Source organism: Herpailurus yagouaroundi, unplaced genomic scaffold, assembly GCF_014898765.1.
Source record: "Herpailurus yagouaroundi ecotype Mexico unplaced genomic scaffold, PumYag 195, whole genome shotgun sequence".
Lineage (NCBI taxonomy): Eukaryota > Metazoa > Chordata > Mammalia > Carnivora > Felidae > Herpailurus > Herpailurus yagouaroundi.
This window is the reverse complement of record NW_024412426.1, coordinates 12938520-12956949: the sequence shown is the minus strand read 5'-3', so window position 1 is coordinate 12956949 and position 18430 is coordinate 12938520. Positions and strand designations below refer to the sequence as shown.

General features: G+C 38.4%; 1 protein-coding gene across 1 annotated transcript in view; it reads right to left on the bottom strand.

Annotated features, from left to right (window-relative positions):
* PRG4 (proteoglycan 4) overlaps positions 1 to 10912 on the bottom strand; it is a 17118-nt gene extending 6206 nt beyond the window's left edge. The window contains 7 exon segments of the mRNA XM_040446611.1: positions 1 to 577; positions 2054 to 2176; positions 2693 to 2839; positions 5410 to 5529; positions 6785 to 6907; positions 9476 to 9574; positions 10908 to 10912. The exon segment at positions 1 to 577 is cut by the window's left edge and continues 622 nt beyond it. Coding sequence (XP_040302545.1) covers positions 1 to 577; positions 2054 to 2176; positions 2693 to 2839; positions 5410 to 5529; positions 6785 to 6907; positions 9476 to 9548 — 1163 coding nt within the window. The 5' untranslated portion in view covers positions 9549 to 9574; positions 10908 to 10912.
* Between the last annotated feature and the right edge of the window lie 7518 nt (positions 10913 to 18430).

Here is an 18430-nt window from a genome sequence, read left to right as displayed (position 1 = left end):
GTCGTGGGTGCAGGCTTCTTGGGGGTGGTGGGTGCAGGCTCTTTGGTGGGTACAGGCTTCTTGGGGGTGGTGGGTGCAGGCTCTTTGGTGGTGGGTGCAGGCTTCTTGGGGGTAGTGGGAACAGGTTTCTTGGTGGTGGTGGGAGCAGGAGATTTGGTTGTAGTTTCAGCTTTTGGTGTAGATGTACTAGGAGCTTTGGATGTGGGTATAAAATCTTTAGCAGGTGTTTTCTCTGCACTTTGTTTCTCTTTAGGTGAAGTAGTCTCTTTTTCTCTATTTGAAGTCTGTTTATTCGTTATAGGAGTCTCTTTAGTTTCAACTGCTGTCTCCTCACTCGTTGTTGAAGATGTCTCTTTGGGTGTATCAGAATTAGGTGGAAGACTGGGTTTTGGATTTGTCGGTTTGACTGTTGTAATCTTGGGAGGTGTGGTAACTTTATTGCGTTGGGTGGTAGGAATGTCAGGAGTCGGGGTGAGCTTGACGTCACCATTGTCCAGTCCACTTCCATCTTCATCTACAACTGGTGGTTCAGGGTTAGGTTTCTTTTTAGGAGTTTTTTCCTTCTTGTTATCTTTTACTAGAAAAAAATATGCACATTTTTTACTTTTGAATAGTTTTCCATAATGACCTAAAGAGCTCATCCTTACCAGCTAGCTGTGTTGATAGCTGATCAAACTGCTTTATCTGTAGGCAAATTGCTAACCTGTAATTCATGAATTTGTTGTAAAATGGGAAATGATTAACTTATCTGATTGGGCTATTTTAGGGAATTGATGAGAAGGGATGAAAAAGCACAAGTAAAAGTCTATACTATTAATGTATAGAAACAAGTGGCAACTTTGAAATTACCAACATGATCAACTACACGAATTCATCTCTTTATATTAATGTTCTTTGCCTCTCACTTCCTCCACTCCTTTTACTTCACACTGTTGAGTGCTGCACTCTTCCTTCTGGAAACCTAGTTCCAACATCTTCAAGATTAACTGTACCAATTGGCCTCGGAAGCCTCTACAACTACACCCCAGGAATTTGTTCCAGTCACTCCAGCGGTCCCTACTAATCTGTTTCCATACACACAGCTGTTAGCTCTTCCCTTTCCTCTGCCCACCTAAACTCAGCAGCCCAGGGATACAGAGAGGGGATTAGGATGCCATGGCAGCCAAAGACCTTGTTGAACAGGATTTCTCCTAGCAGCTACCCAAAGAGCACATCAAGAGCTCATCCCTGAGAGGAGTTCCATTTAACATGTATTGCACTTGCATTGTATGCAAGACTCTGGATGATTCAAAGACTATTTGGCTATTCTGCCAGAGTAAAGACTTCAGGGGAAATAACAACCACCCAGGAAATAGAGTTCTTTGAAACTCCAGTATCCAAAATTCAGTATTTCCTGGAGAAAGAGAATGTATTTTAGAATTTCAGGAAATTAAAAAAAAATAGAACGAAAGGAATCTTTTTTTAGGAGGTAATAGCCTACTCTGTGGGACAGTCTCTACTACAAAAAAAAAAAAAAATCAGCCAGATATGACATAATTTATTAGAAAAATAATAAAAAGGATCTGTAAAACGTGGTTAATAATATTGCCTTTCCCAGACATGTGTATGAGACTTTAATGGATTAACGTTTTAAAACACTTAAAGCAGCATATAAATGTGTGCAAAATAAAATAAGGAAAAATAAAAGGGAAAGCAAAAACCACAAGGAACACAGAGGAAGGAGAAGAAAGAAAAATGATATCAGGTAGACAGGAATGAAAATCAAAAACCATAAATAATCATCTCCGGTGCCATCCTGTGTTTCCAGAGCTGCTGCTATAGCATCTTCTTATCCTTGGTTTTAAGAGTGCTTTCTTAGCTGCTCTGCACTAGTTTCCTATAGGAAGTTCTCATAAGTATCTTCTAAAATAATTTTTACAAATTATTTTTACAAATCTATACATGCCCCAAGTATTGAAATGTCCTCAAACCATTCTACCAATACGCATTGCTTTTAGAGAATTATTTTTAATATGGCATTGATATAGTCTTTGATCTTTATCAATGCTCAAACCTTTGGGTTTCTTCTTTAATTCTTTATTAGCAGCTGAATTTTTGGAAGACTTGACTTTCCGAATAGTTGAAGAGGAAGAGGAAGAGGAGGAAGAAGACTCTTGATTTTCAGAAACAGAATGTTCTATAAATCAAATAAAAAGGTTGATCACACCAACTGCAATTGAAAGCAAAAAACGCCAGTCCAAATACAATGAGAAATGTTGTTGACTGCTCTGCAAATGTCCGTGTTCTGCTTTTTTAATTTATCAGTAATACGATCAACTGCTCTTTAAATTTGTCAGTTAAAAGCCAGGTAGCTAAGCTTATCACAGATACTAGCAATATATATTACTTTCTCTCAAATTCCCCATGTCTCACAGAATCTAATTATTCTGCAGAAGATCTGGGCTTTTTTTTCCCAATGAGATTTGTCTTCTGATTACTGTAACCTACACCCATGCTGGGTTCAGTTGTAAGAAAAATATCTGAGGGTTTATAATGTGGCTTAAACTTTGACTTAAAACACACTTTTTTAAGAAGTGTAATAAGCCTTTCATGACTCATATGATTCCCTTTTTCTATGAAGAGTCTTTTAAAAGTAGTTCACCTACAGCTTAGTCCATCTCAAAACCTTTTATTACATCTGTCATCTTCCTACCTTCTGTTATTTCCTCTGATTCTATAACTTTCTTAGTCTTCTTCTTGTTTGGTGATTTGGGTGAACGTTTGGTTGTTGATTTGATGGTTTGAGATGCTCCTGGAGCTGGAGGTACAGTCTTTGAAGATGGTGATGGGGGATTATGCACTGAGGCCAAGCGAGACAAGTCAGTTAACATCTTTTTGACATTCATCAGCAACTCTTAACTGTGAAAGGCATGGACACATCTGGCTTCAAGAATAGAGGCTGGTGAAAACCAGTGTAGGCAGGCCCTTAGCCTAACACTAATTACCACAAAGTGATTAATTCTGAGGAGCATTGCTATAAAATATAAACCTGAATTCCAGCCCTAGCCCTGCAAGTCTCTACCCTTGTGACCTTGGGCAAATGAACTAACCCTTCTTGAATTTTGTTTTCAGATCTGCGTATTGATTTTATTCTAGATGATTTCTGAAGGTGTTTCCCTGCCTAAAAAATACCTGACTCTAGGGGCACCTGGGTGACTCAGTCAGTTGAGAGTCCGACTCTTGATTTCAGCTCAGGGCATGATCCCAGGGTCATAGGATCGAGCCCTGCATCAGGCTCCACACTAAGCATAGAGCTTGCTTAAGATTCTCCCAATCTTTCTCGCTCTCTCTCTCCTAAAACAAAACAAAACAACAACAAAAAAAAAACCCTCAACTCAACTCCATACCTTATGCCAGTCTTCTATGATGGTAAAAATAATTACTGCATGTGAATGACAGGTATTTGTGCTCTCACAAAGAGAAATATAATAAGTACATTTGTCCTGTTTTCATATTCATTTAAATAAAATGATGCCAATCCACCTTTCTTCTTTCTAATTACAAAAGCTGTACATGAATATTTAGTCTTGTAAACAGTTCACACCTTCACATTATGCTTTTCTCGAAATGTGTTGCCCTTCCCCAAGTTAAACAACTGTTAATGGTTTGGTGTGTATCTTTGAAACCTTTTCTCACCCGTCCTCCTACCCTTTCTGTGTCTAGAAGAGAAGACAAGGGACGTGTTTTGATCATTAGGAACCAGAAGAAAAGGAAAGGGACTTCTAGAGGATAAGAAAGCAGAGGACAATGAGATGTTCTGGGTAGAGGGAGTTGTGATAAATCCTGCTGCTCTGACTAAACATCCCAGAAACTCCTGCCCGTGCAGTCTCCGTGAGCTGACCACCCCACACCTTCCTCTGTCTTCCCCCAAACAGCTCAGTTCTGCCATGTACTAGCTCATAATCTTGAGCCAAACAACCTCTTGGACTGTTTTTTCACCCACATTTTTTCAGCGCTTGAAACGCTATGATTTTGAAATGTATAGATGCCTACCAGCCGTGTCTATAGCAATCCCAAAACAACTAAGAGGTGTGTCGTACGATGGTTCAGTTGTTATTTGTAAAAAATGAAGTATTGAAGCTCTGGGTGGTTCCATTATTTTCACTTGAGACCCTGACTATCTTTGTGAATTCTGTAAATGAAGCATGACCTTCATCAAATTTGTTGTTGTTGAGTCCTACTTAAACCTCAAGTAATCTGACCCAGCACCCGGTAGTATGGTCTTTAGCACGTTCTTTCAATGCTTCATCACTCTCTACCCAACCTTCCTTCCCACTCATCTTCCATCCAAAATAAATTCTTTTTTGTTTCACAGCCAAAACCATTATCAGGGCAATGAATAAATATGTATCCTTCATCATGGGTCCTTCTGAAAGCTGCAGGAACTCCACACTCAGTTTTTGATTATGAGGGTGTTGTCTCCATCATTTTTGGACTGCTTTCCAATGAAAACATTGAACAGTTAAGAAATATCCCTCAACTATGCTGATAAACAGTTTTTTACCCTATTTCTCCACTGTTCAAAAGAAGCAGGACGTACAGTCTTGTTTAAATAGAATAAGATTATGCAAGCAATGCTTATTTTCACTTTTACCTTCACAAATATCATTGTTTCAACAAAGTATAATTTAAGAATAAACATTTGGTAAAGAAAGGAATTCATTATTTAAGTCTTTTTTAAACTGTTTTGGAAAATCTGAAGTTTTATTATACTCTCAGATTAGTTCTCCAGGACCTATAACCAGAGAGGAGGATTTTAAAATGGAGCAATATCCCTTTTTTATTGACTCTAGCACACACAGGGATTTAGATGGAGATGACCATGGGCTCCAGAGATGAGAAGGGACATACAACAGACGGTTGACAACTTCTCGGTAGGTTTGCCTATAACTTTAGTGTCTTTAATCAAACTCCTAAATTTACAAGTTTAGAGAAGCTGTGTCATTCTGTCCTTCAATATACACTCAAAAACTCTGAAGCCAAAAGCACAGCTAACTCAAAGGACTGCTGACTTTGTGGGGTCAGCACCGTTAGGGTGAAACAAGAAATCCCGGAATGAGCTGGTTACTGTTAATTGCACCTGAAATTGAACCACACCTGAGGAAAAAGTATGTGCACTCAGCCCCTATTCTCTCTATTCCTCAACCAGAGATCTCTGGAGCTCCTGGAGACTGGCAGAAACAGGCAGTGCTGTTGGAAGAGGCTTTCCTTCATCAATTCATCTTGGTGAAGCAAAATTAATATGAAATGGCTTGTGCTAGTAAAATCAAGTCCTTGGGTGGAGTGCATATTGGACATTATCAGCAAAGCTAAGGTAGGTGCATAGATCGGGCTGTACTGAGAGGCGCTGACTGATACCACGATGCTTACCTTTTCCACAAAAATTCTCATAATCGGAACAGCACTTGCCATACTTCTTACATTCTGAGTCGCAGTCGCACTCCCTCCCTCTTGCAAAGGACTCAAAGCAGCGGCCTTTACAGGAAAGCTCTATCCAGAGCAAAACAAAACATAGATTACTGATTATGCAGCCACACCCATGTACTGATAGCCATTTCCCACCTTATAGCTGCCTAGACTTCCAAAAGTGCATTTCTGAGTCTTTTATTTGAAATTTGGAAAATACACGGTTTTCTAAGTGGAGAAGTCAGGAAGGAAATATGGTGCCTCAGGGAAGCTTCTCTTGCCTTTCAAGACTCTAAGAGACACCCCAGTGCTGAGTCATTTCACATACGGACAATGGAAAAGTGGGAACCCTTCATATGAAATCCCCCCATCCTCTCCATGTCACACCACTGCTTTGTAATAGATGCTTATTAAGTGAATGTTCAGATCCTACAATAGTCCAAAGAGCTGGCATAATATAGATGGGTCACTGTTTAGGCTCAGAAATCATTTATAATGCAGAGACTTTTATTATGATGAACTGGGCAACATGTGGCGTTGAAAGATTTCAGCCTAATCCCGTGGCATGGATTATACTTGCTTATTTCAAAATAAGCCTTGGTTAGAGACACAATAACTTTACCAAAGCCTGTTTGAAATTATCACCTTCAACAACACATAATTGTACAGCAGTATATTTATCAACTTCACATATAAATTCTAAAGTAAACATAACTTTGAACCACTTTTAATGATAATTTTCATAAATTGGATATGAAATGCCCATGTTAACAAAATGATCTAAAAATGCGTTCAGGTGAAATACCACCCATCATTTAAAATTCTGACCCTTTGGGTTTTAACTGAAATTCCTCATAAGACACTAATGCTTCGTACTTAAAGTGACTTTTTTCAGACAATTTAGAAACATGTTTATATCAAACAGTCAAACAGTAGATAAGATTATTTTATATCCATGGATTCTTTTGATGAAGCTATGGAAGAACCCCATCACTAAGCAGTTATATCTCTGATTGGTAAGTGAATAGTACTCATTACTATTTACTTGATGACTCCTGAGTCACAGCATTCTCTATTTGCAACAAGATATTTTACTTGGACTAGTCAATAACCTTGTGCACCTGTCAGAGTCCCAGACTCCCCTCCTCTTCCCTCCCCCAAGAGTCACGAGCTTTGACACCATCCTTAGGTACAGCACGCTGCAACATTTATGCAAGGAAGGGAAAGGCATTTAAGCAAAAAGAAGCACAGTAGTGTGGAAACAGCACTGGAAGGGGCTGCAAGGGGACTCACAGAACAGTGCTGCTTGGCAGGGGAGACACTAGCTGTCAGGACTTACCCACAGTGCAGACTTTCTTGAAATCAGGGCAGCACTCCATGTAGTGTTGACAGTTATAATCACAGTTGCAGGTGGCATCTCTAGAATACCCTTCCCCACATCTCCCTGCACAGCTTGGTAAATCTACAATTATACAATACTAGGGTAAACATGGCCAAACCACTTTACAGAAAGGAAGGGGTCTAATGAGGAGGACAAAGCCATTTGGTCAGGGAGAATTTTATCAATTGGAAAAGGTTGGGGATGATGGTTAGCAATGGGTCCAGGTGATCTTTGCCTGATCTCTGATGTGACCTTGATCATGCCACTTCATTCTTCACCAGACTGAGAAGATAAATACACTTTTGAAAATGAGGCAAAGGTAATGGCTTTGCATAAAGAGGGTGATATTCGGGCAGTAGTGGGGTTGGGGAGTTGTGGTGCGGAGAGCAGCCACAGCTCAACTGAGGCTGCAGCTAAAATGATGGCTAGTTGACATTTATTGAGCACCTCTGTATCTCTGTGCTGGACACTCAGTCATATGTTATCTCTAATGTTTATGAAAATGTTACCAGGAGGGTATTAGTAGCCCCTTTTGAGAGATAAGGCAGCTGAAACACAGAGATTTTAATAACTAGCTCAAGAATACCTGGTTAGTTAATGGTTCCAGGATATATGTATTACAGATAAATTGTGTTACCTATAATACCTATAATAAATATGTGTTACCTATAAATTATTCATACTGACCTCTTTCACTCTCCGAAGTGTCCTGATTTGGATAATAAGTTACATGGTCACCTAGAACTTGAACTCTGATATATCTGATTCTAAAGCCAACACTATTCCCACCCAATCACATTGCCTCTCATCCCTCATGTTGAGTTTAAAACAAGCTGGTTAGGCCAGCAAAAACTTCCCTAGGCTTCCTCCTCCTTTTACTGGTGAGGATAACCGGTTCTTTAAATGTTGAGGAAGTGAGATGTTTACAACCACAGATACAGAGAAGACAAAATGAATAACTGTTCAAATAGCATCTGGGCATGAATATAAAGGTCAGAGTTATTCTGGGTGAAAAAAACAACAATATGAACAAAAGCGTAGCTATCCTCAAATATATTTCTGAAAGTCATTTGGAAAACACCTTCCTGAGAGATAAAACCACAGAAACGTAACAATCGAATCCGTCTCTGGAATAGAAATTGGCAGGTGCAATGTCCTAAATCCATAGAGGGACGTTGAAACACACTGAAAAAATCTCAAAATAATGAGTCTGGGAAACTGAAAGTCTTCACATGCAAAGAAAATAGTAGATATTAGGACAACTTTCACAACCTTTTGCGTACATATGTGCACAATACATACAAAAACGCATATATAGTGTATGTATATAAATACATATATTATATATAAAGGAAAAAGAGAATGAGAAATTGAGAAGGCGAGAAAAGCAGACAACACAACATTAAAGTCTATTCTTTCCTAATTAGCAGATTTCTGAATGAGGAAATCAATTATCTTTATAGGAAAAGTTTAATTTCATAGACTAAGTGATTGTCCTACTTTTAACACTGTTAATTTTAAAGATAATTTTACATTCATTCATTTAAAGGAGAATAAAACCATTTTGGAGCACAATTGATCTTATTCCAGAGGAAAGGTAGATTAGGAAATGCTCTCAGTGTTGTGAGCCTTGTAATGCTATCGTAAGACAGCAGAGGAGTCTAAAGATAGTGTAGAGGCCATGATTCCTTATTAAACGTTCACATGTGCTTCCATGTGTTTTTCCATCTTATCTTAGTGATTCGGAAACTATGTCCACGTCAGGAGATTATCTCTTATGCTTAGGTTTATGGGAATTTTAACTATTTTCCTGGAAATGCCTATTTTATAAATGCAATTTCACCATAACAAGCATGCACCTTGATTTTTCTTCTCTCAGGTTTTGCTTATCAAAGAAAAACAAGGATATGAAAATCCGAGGTTCAGTATTATTGCCATTATTCAACTTTGACCGCATGCTAGAGACATTTGCTAAGGTGATTGTACTGGATATATCTTAACATTCTCTAAATGTCAATGACAAGAACTGTTCATCCAGGACAGTTTTTAGAGTACTGTGAATAGTTCAATATTATAATATAAGATGACATTCACACAAGTAGAGTCCATTCCCGGATGAATAGTTCTTGTAAGAAACAGAGAACTTTCAAGATTAATCCAAGGCCATTTGAAACATTGTCAATGCTCACTTTACCATGGTGCCTAGTTCTACAGATCCTGAAAGAAGCTAGCAATAATTTATTTGATGTAAAATACTCATTAAGTTTACTGGAAACATGTGAGCAAAAATTACATGCCATTTAAACGTCATTCTTTTCAGTTCATCTGATGATACTGTATCACAATAGCACAGTTTTATCATGTGTCCGTGGTTTCTTTTTTACTTTTGGAGTCACCACAAAAATGAGTACAAAAATTAGTCTATAGAAAAGCTCCAAACTTGAAAGGTTTCATAAGACATGAGAAAAAGTAAGAATTCCAAAATGCTTAGAAATGTTGCATATGCTTTTACATAATTTTAAAACTATACTATACATTAAATTCAAACAAATGGACGTTTTCAGAAATCTGTTTCTTTTGTTGTCATAATAGTCAAAACAGAATGATTAGCAACAGTTGTTAAATAAGTCTTTTTGGTGGTTAAGCTACCTTGAGAAGAAACTTGCTGAATCAAGAAAACAGAAAGCAGCAGCAAGTACATGGGAAGTATTTTCCACTCCATGTCTGTTTCCAGGTACTGAGACCTCACTGAAAAGAAAAGAAAAGCATCAGAAAACTGCTCTTTAATCTCACCACTAATTTATGCCCATGTTATGGTTTCGGTAACTTTTAAAACGTGGTTTAATGATAAAACCATCCCACTCTTGAAACAAGACTTTTAAAGATAACGAGCTTTAATTCTACTGTAAATATTTCACCATCTTATGCAGAAGAAATCATGAGTCACCATCTCAATCATGTTATGGTCCATGTTAATACTTTAGAATTCTCCCAAATGAAAAACAGCCCTATCTCAAACTCCATTTAAATTATAGTATATACTTACAGTGCAAGGTTGAAATCCCAGCTTACAGAGAAAAAATAACCAGCTTCAGTAAAATTTAATTTAACAAACACAGGAGTGGTCATTCCAACTTTCCCTTAACTCTCCATATAAATTTGTAAGCTTCCAACAGGTGTATTGTGTAGCTGTGATCCTTTTCAAAACTTTCCTACTCCTGTCCTTAAAAACTGTTCTCAAACTTCTTTAATAAAGCATAGTCCTATTGAATTGAAAACACATTTAATTCCACGAAGCGAGTTACCTTTGACACTTACCCGTAAAAGCAATAGTGAGTTTTTCCAATGTTCTGGAAGTCTTATATATCAGTGCAAATATATTGGGATGAACCAATTAGTCCAAAGGTTAGACAGAATCAACAGTGACAACGCTATGAAATCAAACTTTCCTCATTTGTTGGAAGAGGGCCCAGACAACTAGACTTAGGCAACATCTGGAAAACACTTCCATTAAGAAAAATGACTACTACAAAATAAATTTAGGATTATTGGCCAAAACACACTTCTAATTTCTGAGTGAAGTGAACAAATTGTTCTGAGATGGTAAATAGCTCTGGCAACTTCTGACTAGTGTATCAAAGCAGCAACTTCAAAATAGTCAAGTGTGGGTATCACTTCTTCCTCCCCCCCCCCCCACCCCAGTTAAGTCCAGCAAAGAGTGATTTTGAAATTTATCTACTGTTAGATTGTGGTCCAACTTTTCTTAACTTATGCTATTAAATCAAATGTACATTTCCTTTCTTGAGTATTTTCATTTTCACCAAGCACAGAAAATAGGCTCTTAATTGCCTCAAGGTGGATGGTCTGCAAGGGTGGATTTTCTAGCTTCCCTTACCATGTAAAAACCTTCTTCAAAACTGTAGCCTAACAGACTCTTAAATACAGAGAACAAACTGAGGGTTGGTGGGTGGGGTGGGGGGGATAGGGGAAAATGGATGATGGGCATCGAGGAGGGCATTTGTTGGGATGAGCACTGGGTGTGGAATGTAAGCGATGAATCACGGGAATCTACCCCCCAAACCAAGAGCACACTATATACACTGTATGTTAGCTAACTTGACAATAAATTATATTAAAAACAAACAAAACAAAACAAAACAAAAACACCGTAGCTATCTCCCTTCGCCCCTTTATTTAAGCACAGCAGCATTTGGGAAAAGGTCTTTTAAATTATTAATTTAGATTCCTTACCACAGAAAATGTGAACTATCATCTTGTGGAGGTAAGTCAGCTCCACTCAAGGTCTTACCTCAGTTTGATATGAAATGTTCCTGTTAAAATCCTATCTAGCTACATAAGGCTGAGCTTGTGTCTTCGTACCTCCCTGAAACTGGCCCAGATTAACCCCAACCACATCAAGAATCATAGTCAACAAATGTACTACCTTTCACTGCAATAATCTGTTCATTTGTCTCCTTCCCAACCACCCCACCCCCTACAATCTCACTCCCACAGACTGCGGTTTCCCGAAGGACAACCAATGCCCGTGCCTTACCTCTGTTGCCAACACGTAGTCCAGTGTTTCACTGAGGTTGTGTGTTTAACATGAGCTCATGGAACCAAACTGTTGTATTCTGCTGTGTGCTAGATACATGTAAACTAGCTGGGGACTGCATTGAAGCATCACAAGATGCCTTTGAGTTAAATATAATCCTCCACATTTTACGAATAAAATGAAGACCACAAAGAAAAATCTGTGACCCATGGAGGATACATAAGGAGTAGAAGCCAGAGCCAAGATCTGAACCCGTGTCTCTTCATTTAAATTCTCTCTTGCTTCTACTGTAATCAGCCCCTTTGGATCAACGCCATCACTCAGTACTTAATCATAGCACTAACATTTACTCCTTCATTTGTAGAGGTGGGTTTATGAGATTGTGACCTTTATTAAGACAGGGGTTATAATATAAGCATCCCTTTGGTTCCCACAATGCTTATTCTGGGCTAAATACATAATATAAAAAGATAATTTAGAGACTATCAGTTCACCTCTAAGTAATCTCCTTCCTCTGGGAATTACCTCTCCATCTGTAGGGATATTTCCCTTTTAGCCACTTTCACACATGTGATTTTGCCACAGCAACTATAGCTGGTAGGATGAGGGGAAGAAACCTGAAATAAATTGGGCCAATATGGTTTCCTATCCTGGAAATTTGGAACTGTAATTCGGAGATGACAAGTCTGTCCATGTAGGCCTGTAATATGTAAACTTCTGTCCATGGGCTAAAGAAGCAGAAAAAATCCTTATGAATCAAGAGGTGCAAATGAGAGAGCTCTGATAGCCTTCTAGTCTTGGTCTTTCCTTGTTCCTGACTCCCACATGCCTCCTTGTTTGTATCTTTATGGCAGACTCCCCCTCTGGGGCTGAAGCTGGCTAAAGATACTTTCTGCTCCTTAAAAGCACTAATCATTACAGAGTGGATGTATAAAAGATCCTGTTGGCTGAAGCAAATTCTCTGCTTAGCTTTACTGAGGTCAAGAGGGGTAAAGGAGCTAGAAGCTTTGTAACTTTTTCAAGTCAGACCTTGTTAGTTTCAAGTCAGACCAAGTCAGTTCCCTTGTTAGTTGTTCAAAATTCTGGGAATACCAAGAATATTAGACATACATATACACACAGACACATATTCTTAAAACAAATATAGATTGCTTTCTGATTATTGCATTTTAGAGTTATCTATTCTAATCGCTTCTCGGCCTTTTGGCTAAGATCATGTGTAGAGTTATCTATTCTACCACTTTTCTTCTTTGGACAAATCTTACAATGATGCAAATGACATTCTTAAAATGATTAAAAAATCCGCTCTCGTAACACTTGCTCTGAAGTCCAGGTTCTATTCTAAAGTTGGAAAACTGACAAAGCAAAACACACACACACACACACACACACACACACACACACACAATTGTGACCAATAATAACTTTAAACATATCCATTAATGCATTCTCATTTTCATCAAATATATTTTGTCTGTATAATGAAGTATGGAAAAGAATGAAATCCTTCATTAAATGTCAAGTTCATGAAGTTCAACTTATAAATACCTGATTTGCATAATTCTATGGGTAGTGAGACTATTTGGGTAAGTAAAGTTTGCCTTTAAGCCACGGAAGCATTTTAATTTTGTCTACTAAATATAGCTTTATCATGTAGACTAAATGCATCATTTTGTGACTATTGGGCCATTTAACCTTCCTTATTGATCACACAGCAATCATTCCATTAGGTGATAGGTACCCTTGTTGAGATCTCTTTTCTCATTAAAGGTATTTTTTTAATGGTCACCTAAATCTCATTTAACTGGGATGAAAATTATCCTCGGATTGGTTTTTGGTAGGGGGAGATGGGGAGAGGAGAGTGAAGAGAGATGGGGAGGACGTAAATAATACTGGGGCCGATATTCATCTTCTAGAGACGACCTTCACACAGTTCCTCCTCACAAGCGTCAATTTCTGTGGTTGGCAGCAACACAGTGATGCCTTCAGAGAACACTCAAATGTGCTTAGGGATATTTGCTCTGCATTAAATTATCCCAGACTGTGCTTTCTCCTTGGTGTGCTGTCTCCATCCCTGCCATTAGTCGTCACTTTGCCCTGTAACCACTGTGTCTGTACCTAGTGGCTTCTCTCCATCTTTCCACATCTTTGATGTGTTTCATTTTCTTCCAGCAGCAGCCTAGGAAAAATTGAAGCATGCCAGGGGAAAACCACAGATGCGGTCTTGCTCTTTATTGCCCTCATTTTGCTCACAATGCTGTTAGAGCACTCTAGAAGTGGAATAACTCCTCTCCTCTCACAGGGAACAGTGACCAGGATTTGGGGACTACCTCTGTATGTTCTGTTCATGGCATTTTCACATACTGGAAAGGGCTGTGGCTTTTTCTCTGAATGTTGATCCAAAGTCTGACCATTAGGTAAGAAAAGTATTATTGCATTTGCTTTGGAAGGGTGTGGCAGTCGCATAATTGCTCCCCATCTTTTGTACCTTTTTCTAGCTGCCCAGCGAGACATTATATTGCCCAGCTTCCTCTTCAGTAATGTGTGGTCAGATGACAGCATTTCCTCCTACAAAATGTGAATAGAAGAGATATGCACAGCTTCCACTCTACTTTCCCAACAGAAAATCACTTCATCTGGACTTCCTGTTTTCCTCTGTTCTTGCAAAAGGGAGGGCAGGCTTCAGAGACCAGCCTTCATCATGCAGACAAGGATGGCAGCCTGGGAATAGCACCGTTTATGGAACTCACAGGCACTCCCTTTCTCTGGACGAGTCAAGAGAGTTGTATAAAAGCAAATAAAACTTCATTTTATTTGGACAGCTCTAATTTGGGGTCTTTTCATTACAGCAACTTAGATATTACCTTAACATAGAAATCTTAGGAAATTCCCAACTATTAAAAAATTTTTTTAATGTTTATTTATTTTTGAGACAGAGACAGAAAATGAGCAGGGGAGGGGTAGAGAGCGAGGGAGACACAGAATCCAAAGCAGGCTACAGGCTGTCAGCACAGAGCCCGACGTGGGGCTCTAACTCGAACTTGTCAACCACGAAATCATGACCTTAGCCGAAGTCAGATGCTCAACCAACTGAGCCACCAGGCGCCCCTGAAATTCCCAACTATTTAAAGGGCTGTATTCTAAAATTTGATTTGTATTCTGTACAGCAATGTAACGAATGAACTCTTGGTAATAAACTATTGACATTGGAAAGGGAGAAGTAAATTATTTTCACTCGTAGATGACATAATTGTGTATGTAGAAAATCCTTAGGAATCTGCAAAAAACTGTAAAAACTAATGACTTGAGCAAAATCACAAGATCAATAACAAAATCCATGTTGAGGCCTTTAATCCATGAACTGAGATGTGCTGCCTCTTTTGAATGTCTAAGAATAAGAGTTAATTTATTTATTTAGTCATACAATTCTTTTGGTGAGCAAAAAGTGCTCACTATATGCCAGCTCTAGTATGAATTGCTGGAGATACATGTATGTGCAAGAAAGAGCCTCTGGTCTCTAAGAGTTTTTGCTCTGGGAGTCAGACATTTAAATCAATAGTTCAAATCATATGTGGAAAAGAGGAAGCAATGTGGTGAACCACTGAAATTGGGCTTTGGCATCAGTCAGACCATTGTTCAAATCTTAGCCTCAAGATTTTCTACCTTATCCAATTCTCTTGACTTATCTAGTCCTCAGTTTCCTTGCCTGCGGAGTGGGAGCAGTAATTCCCATTATTATTTGGCACTGCAGAGATGCATCGGAGATGAGAGCGAATTATGCTGAATAATAGTGACATGTGCTCAATAAATTGTAGGTATTATGATTATGGTATGGTTACCATTCAAGAACTGTAGACAAACTGCTATGGAACCCTGGATGAGGAAGTACCAGCTGCACTCAAGGAATTCTTCACAGAAGGCTGATGGCATGTAATCTGGGATCTGAAGTCTCCTACAGCCAGGAACAGGGGCAATAAGACAAAGACCGTGATAGTTGGCAAAACGATATAGCTCCTCCTTTTCATTCTTCTTGCCTATTTTGTTTTTTAACCCTGGAAAATCTGACTTCTTTTTGCATGGAACTGAAGTGTAGAAGATAGAAAATGACCTTATAATCATTCTAATACAGGCTTTTTCTAGCAGACCATTTTAGTGACCTAATAATAATAGGGAATGTGTTGACCACTTACATGGCACATGTGTATGAAGTTCATTGAGCCTCACATGTGATCTTATGAGATAATTATTAGTATTAAACCCATTTTACCTTTGGGACAGTAACTTGCTTAAGAACACAAAACTAGACAGCCAATAGATGTTAAAGTAAGTATTTTAACCGAGGCTTGTCTACAAAGCCCATGATTTTAACCAGTTCCATGACCCATGTGCTATAATATGCAGGGTTAATAAGTATTTTCTGTGTGCTCCTATGTAACTATATTTGTATTTCTCAATGGGATTTCACACTTAATATCCATCTTTCTCACTAGGTCAGAAACTTCTTAAGGTTCCAGAATGCTTATATCTTATTCATTTTGTAGCCCCCTCCTTTTTTTTTTTAATATCTGGCATAGTTTCTTTTTGTACATCATCAGTATTGATATTCTGCACATTCGAATCAACGTTAAGTTTACTGTCCTTCTCCTAATGGCCCCTTTGCTGTCATATCTCTGTTTTCTGGCACTTCTCGCTGTAGCATTGTGCTCATTCCAGTCTACCTTACCTGGATTCCAGATGTCAAGAAAGCTTACTGTGTGACAGTTCAGACAAAATCATTACAAATTTATTTTCCAGTAGCTAACAACATGACTAACTTCCACATAACTAAGTGTATGAAAGTGAATTGGGGTGCTACAATAACTCAGGGTGACAAATACTTGGGAAATGGGAAATTCGGAGAGTGGGAGCAAAGCCTGGGTGTGGTTGAAGAACCACAGATAGGTGGGACAGGAGGGAAGTCTCCCAAGAGACAGTGTGGAAGACATTTCATTGAGTCATTCCAAAGCAGGAATGCCAGGCTCTTCAAAGGTTTTGAATATCATGTCGTTTTGGCTGATTGTACGACATTGCATAATCATCCTTGTAAAACCCCTTTCCCTGCAATGGTAGCTAATTTCTGTCAAAAGGATTAAGAAGCAAGATATTTGCAATGACTTGCTCCTATGAAGCTTTTATTAAGCTTGATATGGAAAACCCAATCAGAAGCTTAAAATAAAACTCAACATTTCTCCCTTCTCTCCATCCTTTTTGCTGATGTCTCATGAAATTTGACACCAGAGGATTTTTTTCATCTCTGGGGGCTCCAAAGATGTTGGTTGAATGAATTAATGAATAAATGTTATTGCTAATGTTAATCCTTGCTCTAGCTTTCCCATGGACTAGGAAAGAGGCTTTGGTGTTTACAAACCCGTGGGTTCTTTGTGTATCAATTGGATCCCAAGAGTAAAGGGGCGGAGGGGCACTTGGCTGGCTCAGCCAGTGCAAGGCACAGCTCTTGATCTCAGGGTTGTGAGTTTGAGTTCCATGTTGGGTGTGGAGATTACTTACAAATAAAATCTTTTTTTTTTTAATTTTTAATTTTTTAACGGTTCTTAAATTATTTTTAAAGTGTTTATTTATTTTCAAAGGAGAGGGAAACAGAGTGTGAATGGGGGAGCAGCAGACAGAGAGGGAGACACAGAACCCCAAGCAGGCTCCAGGCTCCGGGCTGTCAGCACAGGGCCTGACGTGGGGCTCGAACTCACACACCGTGAAATCATGACCTGAGTCAAAGTTGGATGCTTAACTGACTGAGCCACCCAAGTGCCCCCAAAATAAACTCTTCACACACGCAAAAAAAGAGTAAAGGGATGGAAAAAGGAGGTGAAACAAATGGTTATTTATTTACCTTTCATTTGTACTCTGCTCTATCCCCAAAGGAAACATTTATGGCAGGGGCATTGATGGAGGCCAGGTCTTCTGTTTCCCCAAGTCCTCCTTGAAGTAGAGTAGCAAAGAGCTGTGCCATTTATGGAGGTGAACTGAAGGTCACGGTTGTGCCCCGCAGACTCTTATCAGGCTTTGGACAACACTCCCACCAACCGTGCACATTGACTGAGTACCAACTAGGTACCAGGCACTTATTCTCATTAAAGCTAAACAAACATAAACAAAAACAAAACAAGACAAAAAAGCAAAGTAGGTTTTATGATTATTCTCTTTACAAATAAGGACAGTTCACTAGCTTTTCCTGTGAAAATGGCAGGAGCAGGATTCTGGCCTTTTGTTGTCTAAAAATTACAGAAGTAAATTTCTTTTACACTACATTCCAAGTTCTAACACTGAATTACTCTATAAGATAAATGTGCCTTCCTCCTTCATAGATGGGCTGAATTCAGCAGAATATGACAAGTAACTCTAAGCCTCTAGTTTTCTCTTTTTATTTAAATATAAAAATAGTTTAATTGATCGAAGAAAAGACTTCCTCTAAAATTTTACTACCCTAACACAACTATTTACATTCCTATATATGCTCTTCTAGAACTTGTCCCTATGAAATTAAAATTTTATAAATAGGTTCAAGACCAATAATTTATATTTTTAATTTTTTACTTATTGAATTAACAGACATGTTTATGTTTCTTCAAAGTTGTCATGTTAATTCTTATATAATATTCCATGTACTTGAGGGACCATAATTTAATTTCATTCAGGTGTATTGTAAGACTATTTTTTGGCTATTGTTTAACAAAAAATATGCATTTAGCTTTTTTTCTCTATTAAAGAAAACTCGGGAGCTCTCTGCAGAAAATACAAGTAACTTGTACTTTTTGTGTATTTTTGGAGGTTAGAAGAGGCAGTCACAGAAACAGTCTGAGCTTCAGGTATATAAACTTAAACTTTGGGTTCCAAAGAAATTTTTTATATCATGCAGCCTGTAATTAACTATTCCCCCAAAACTTTGTGTAATATATTAGGGAGTCTCCTCTTCCAGTGGCCAGCATACAAGTCCAGTCTATTTAAAAGAAATAGTTTCTCCTTGTCCTAATTTCTATACATTCCCTGATCCT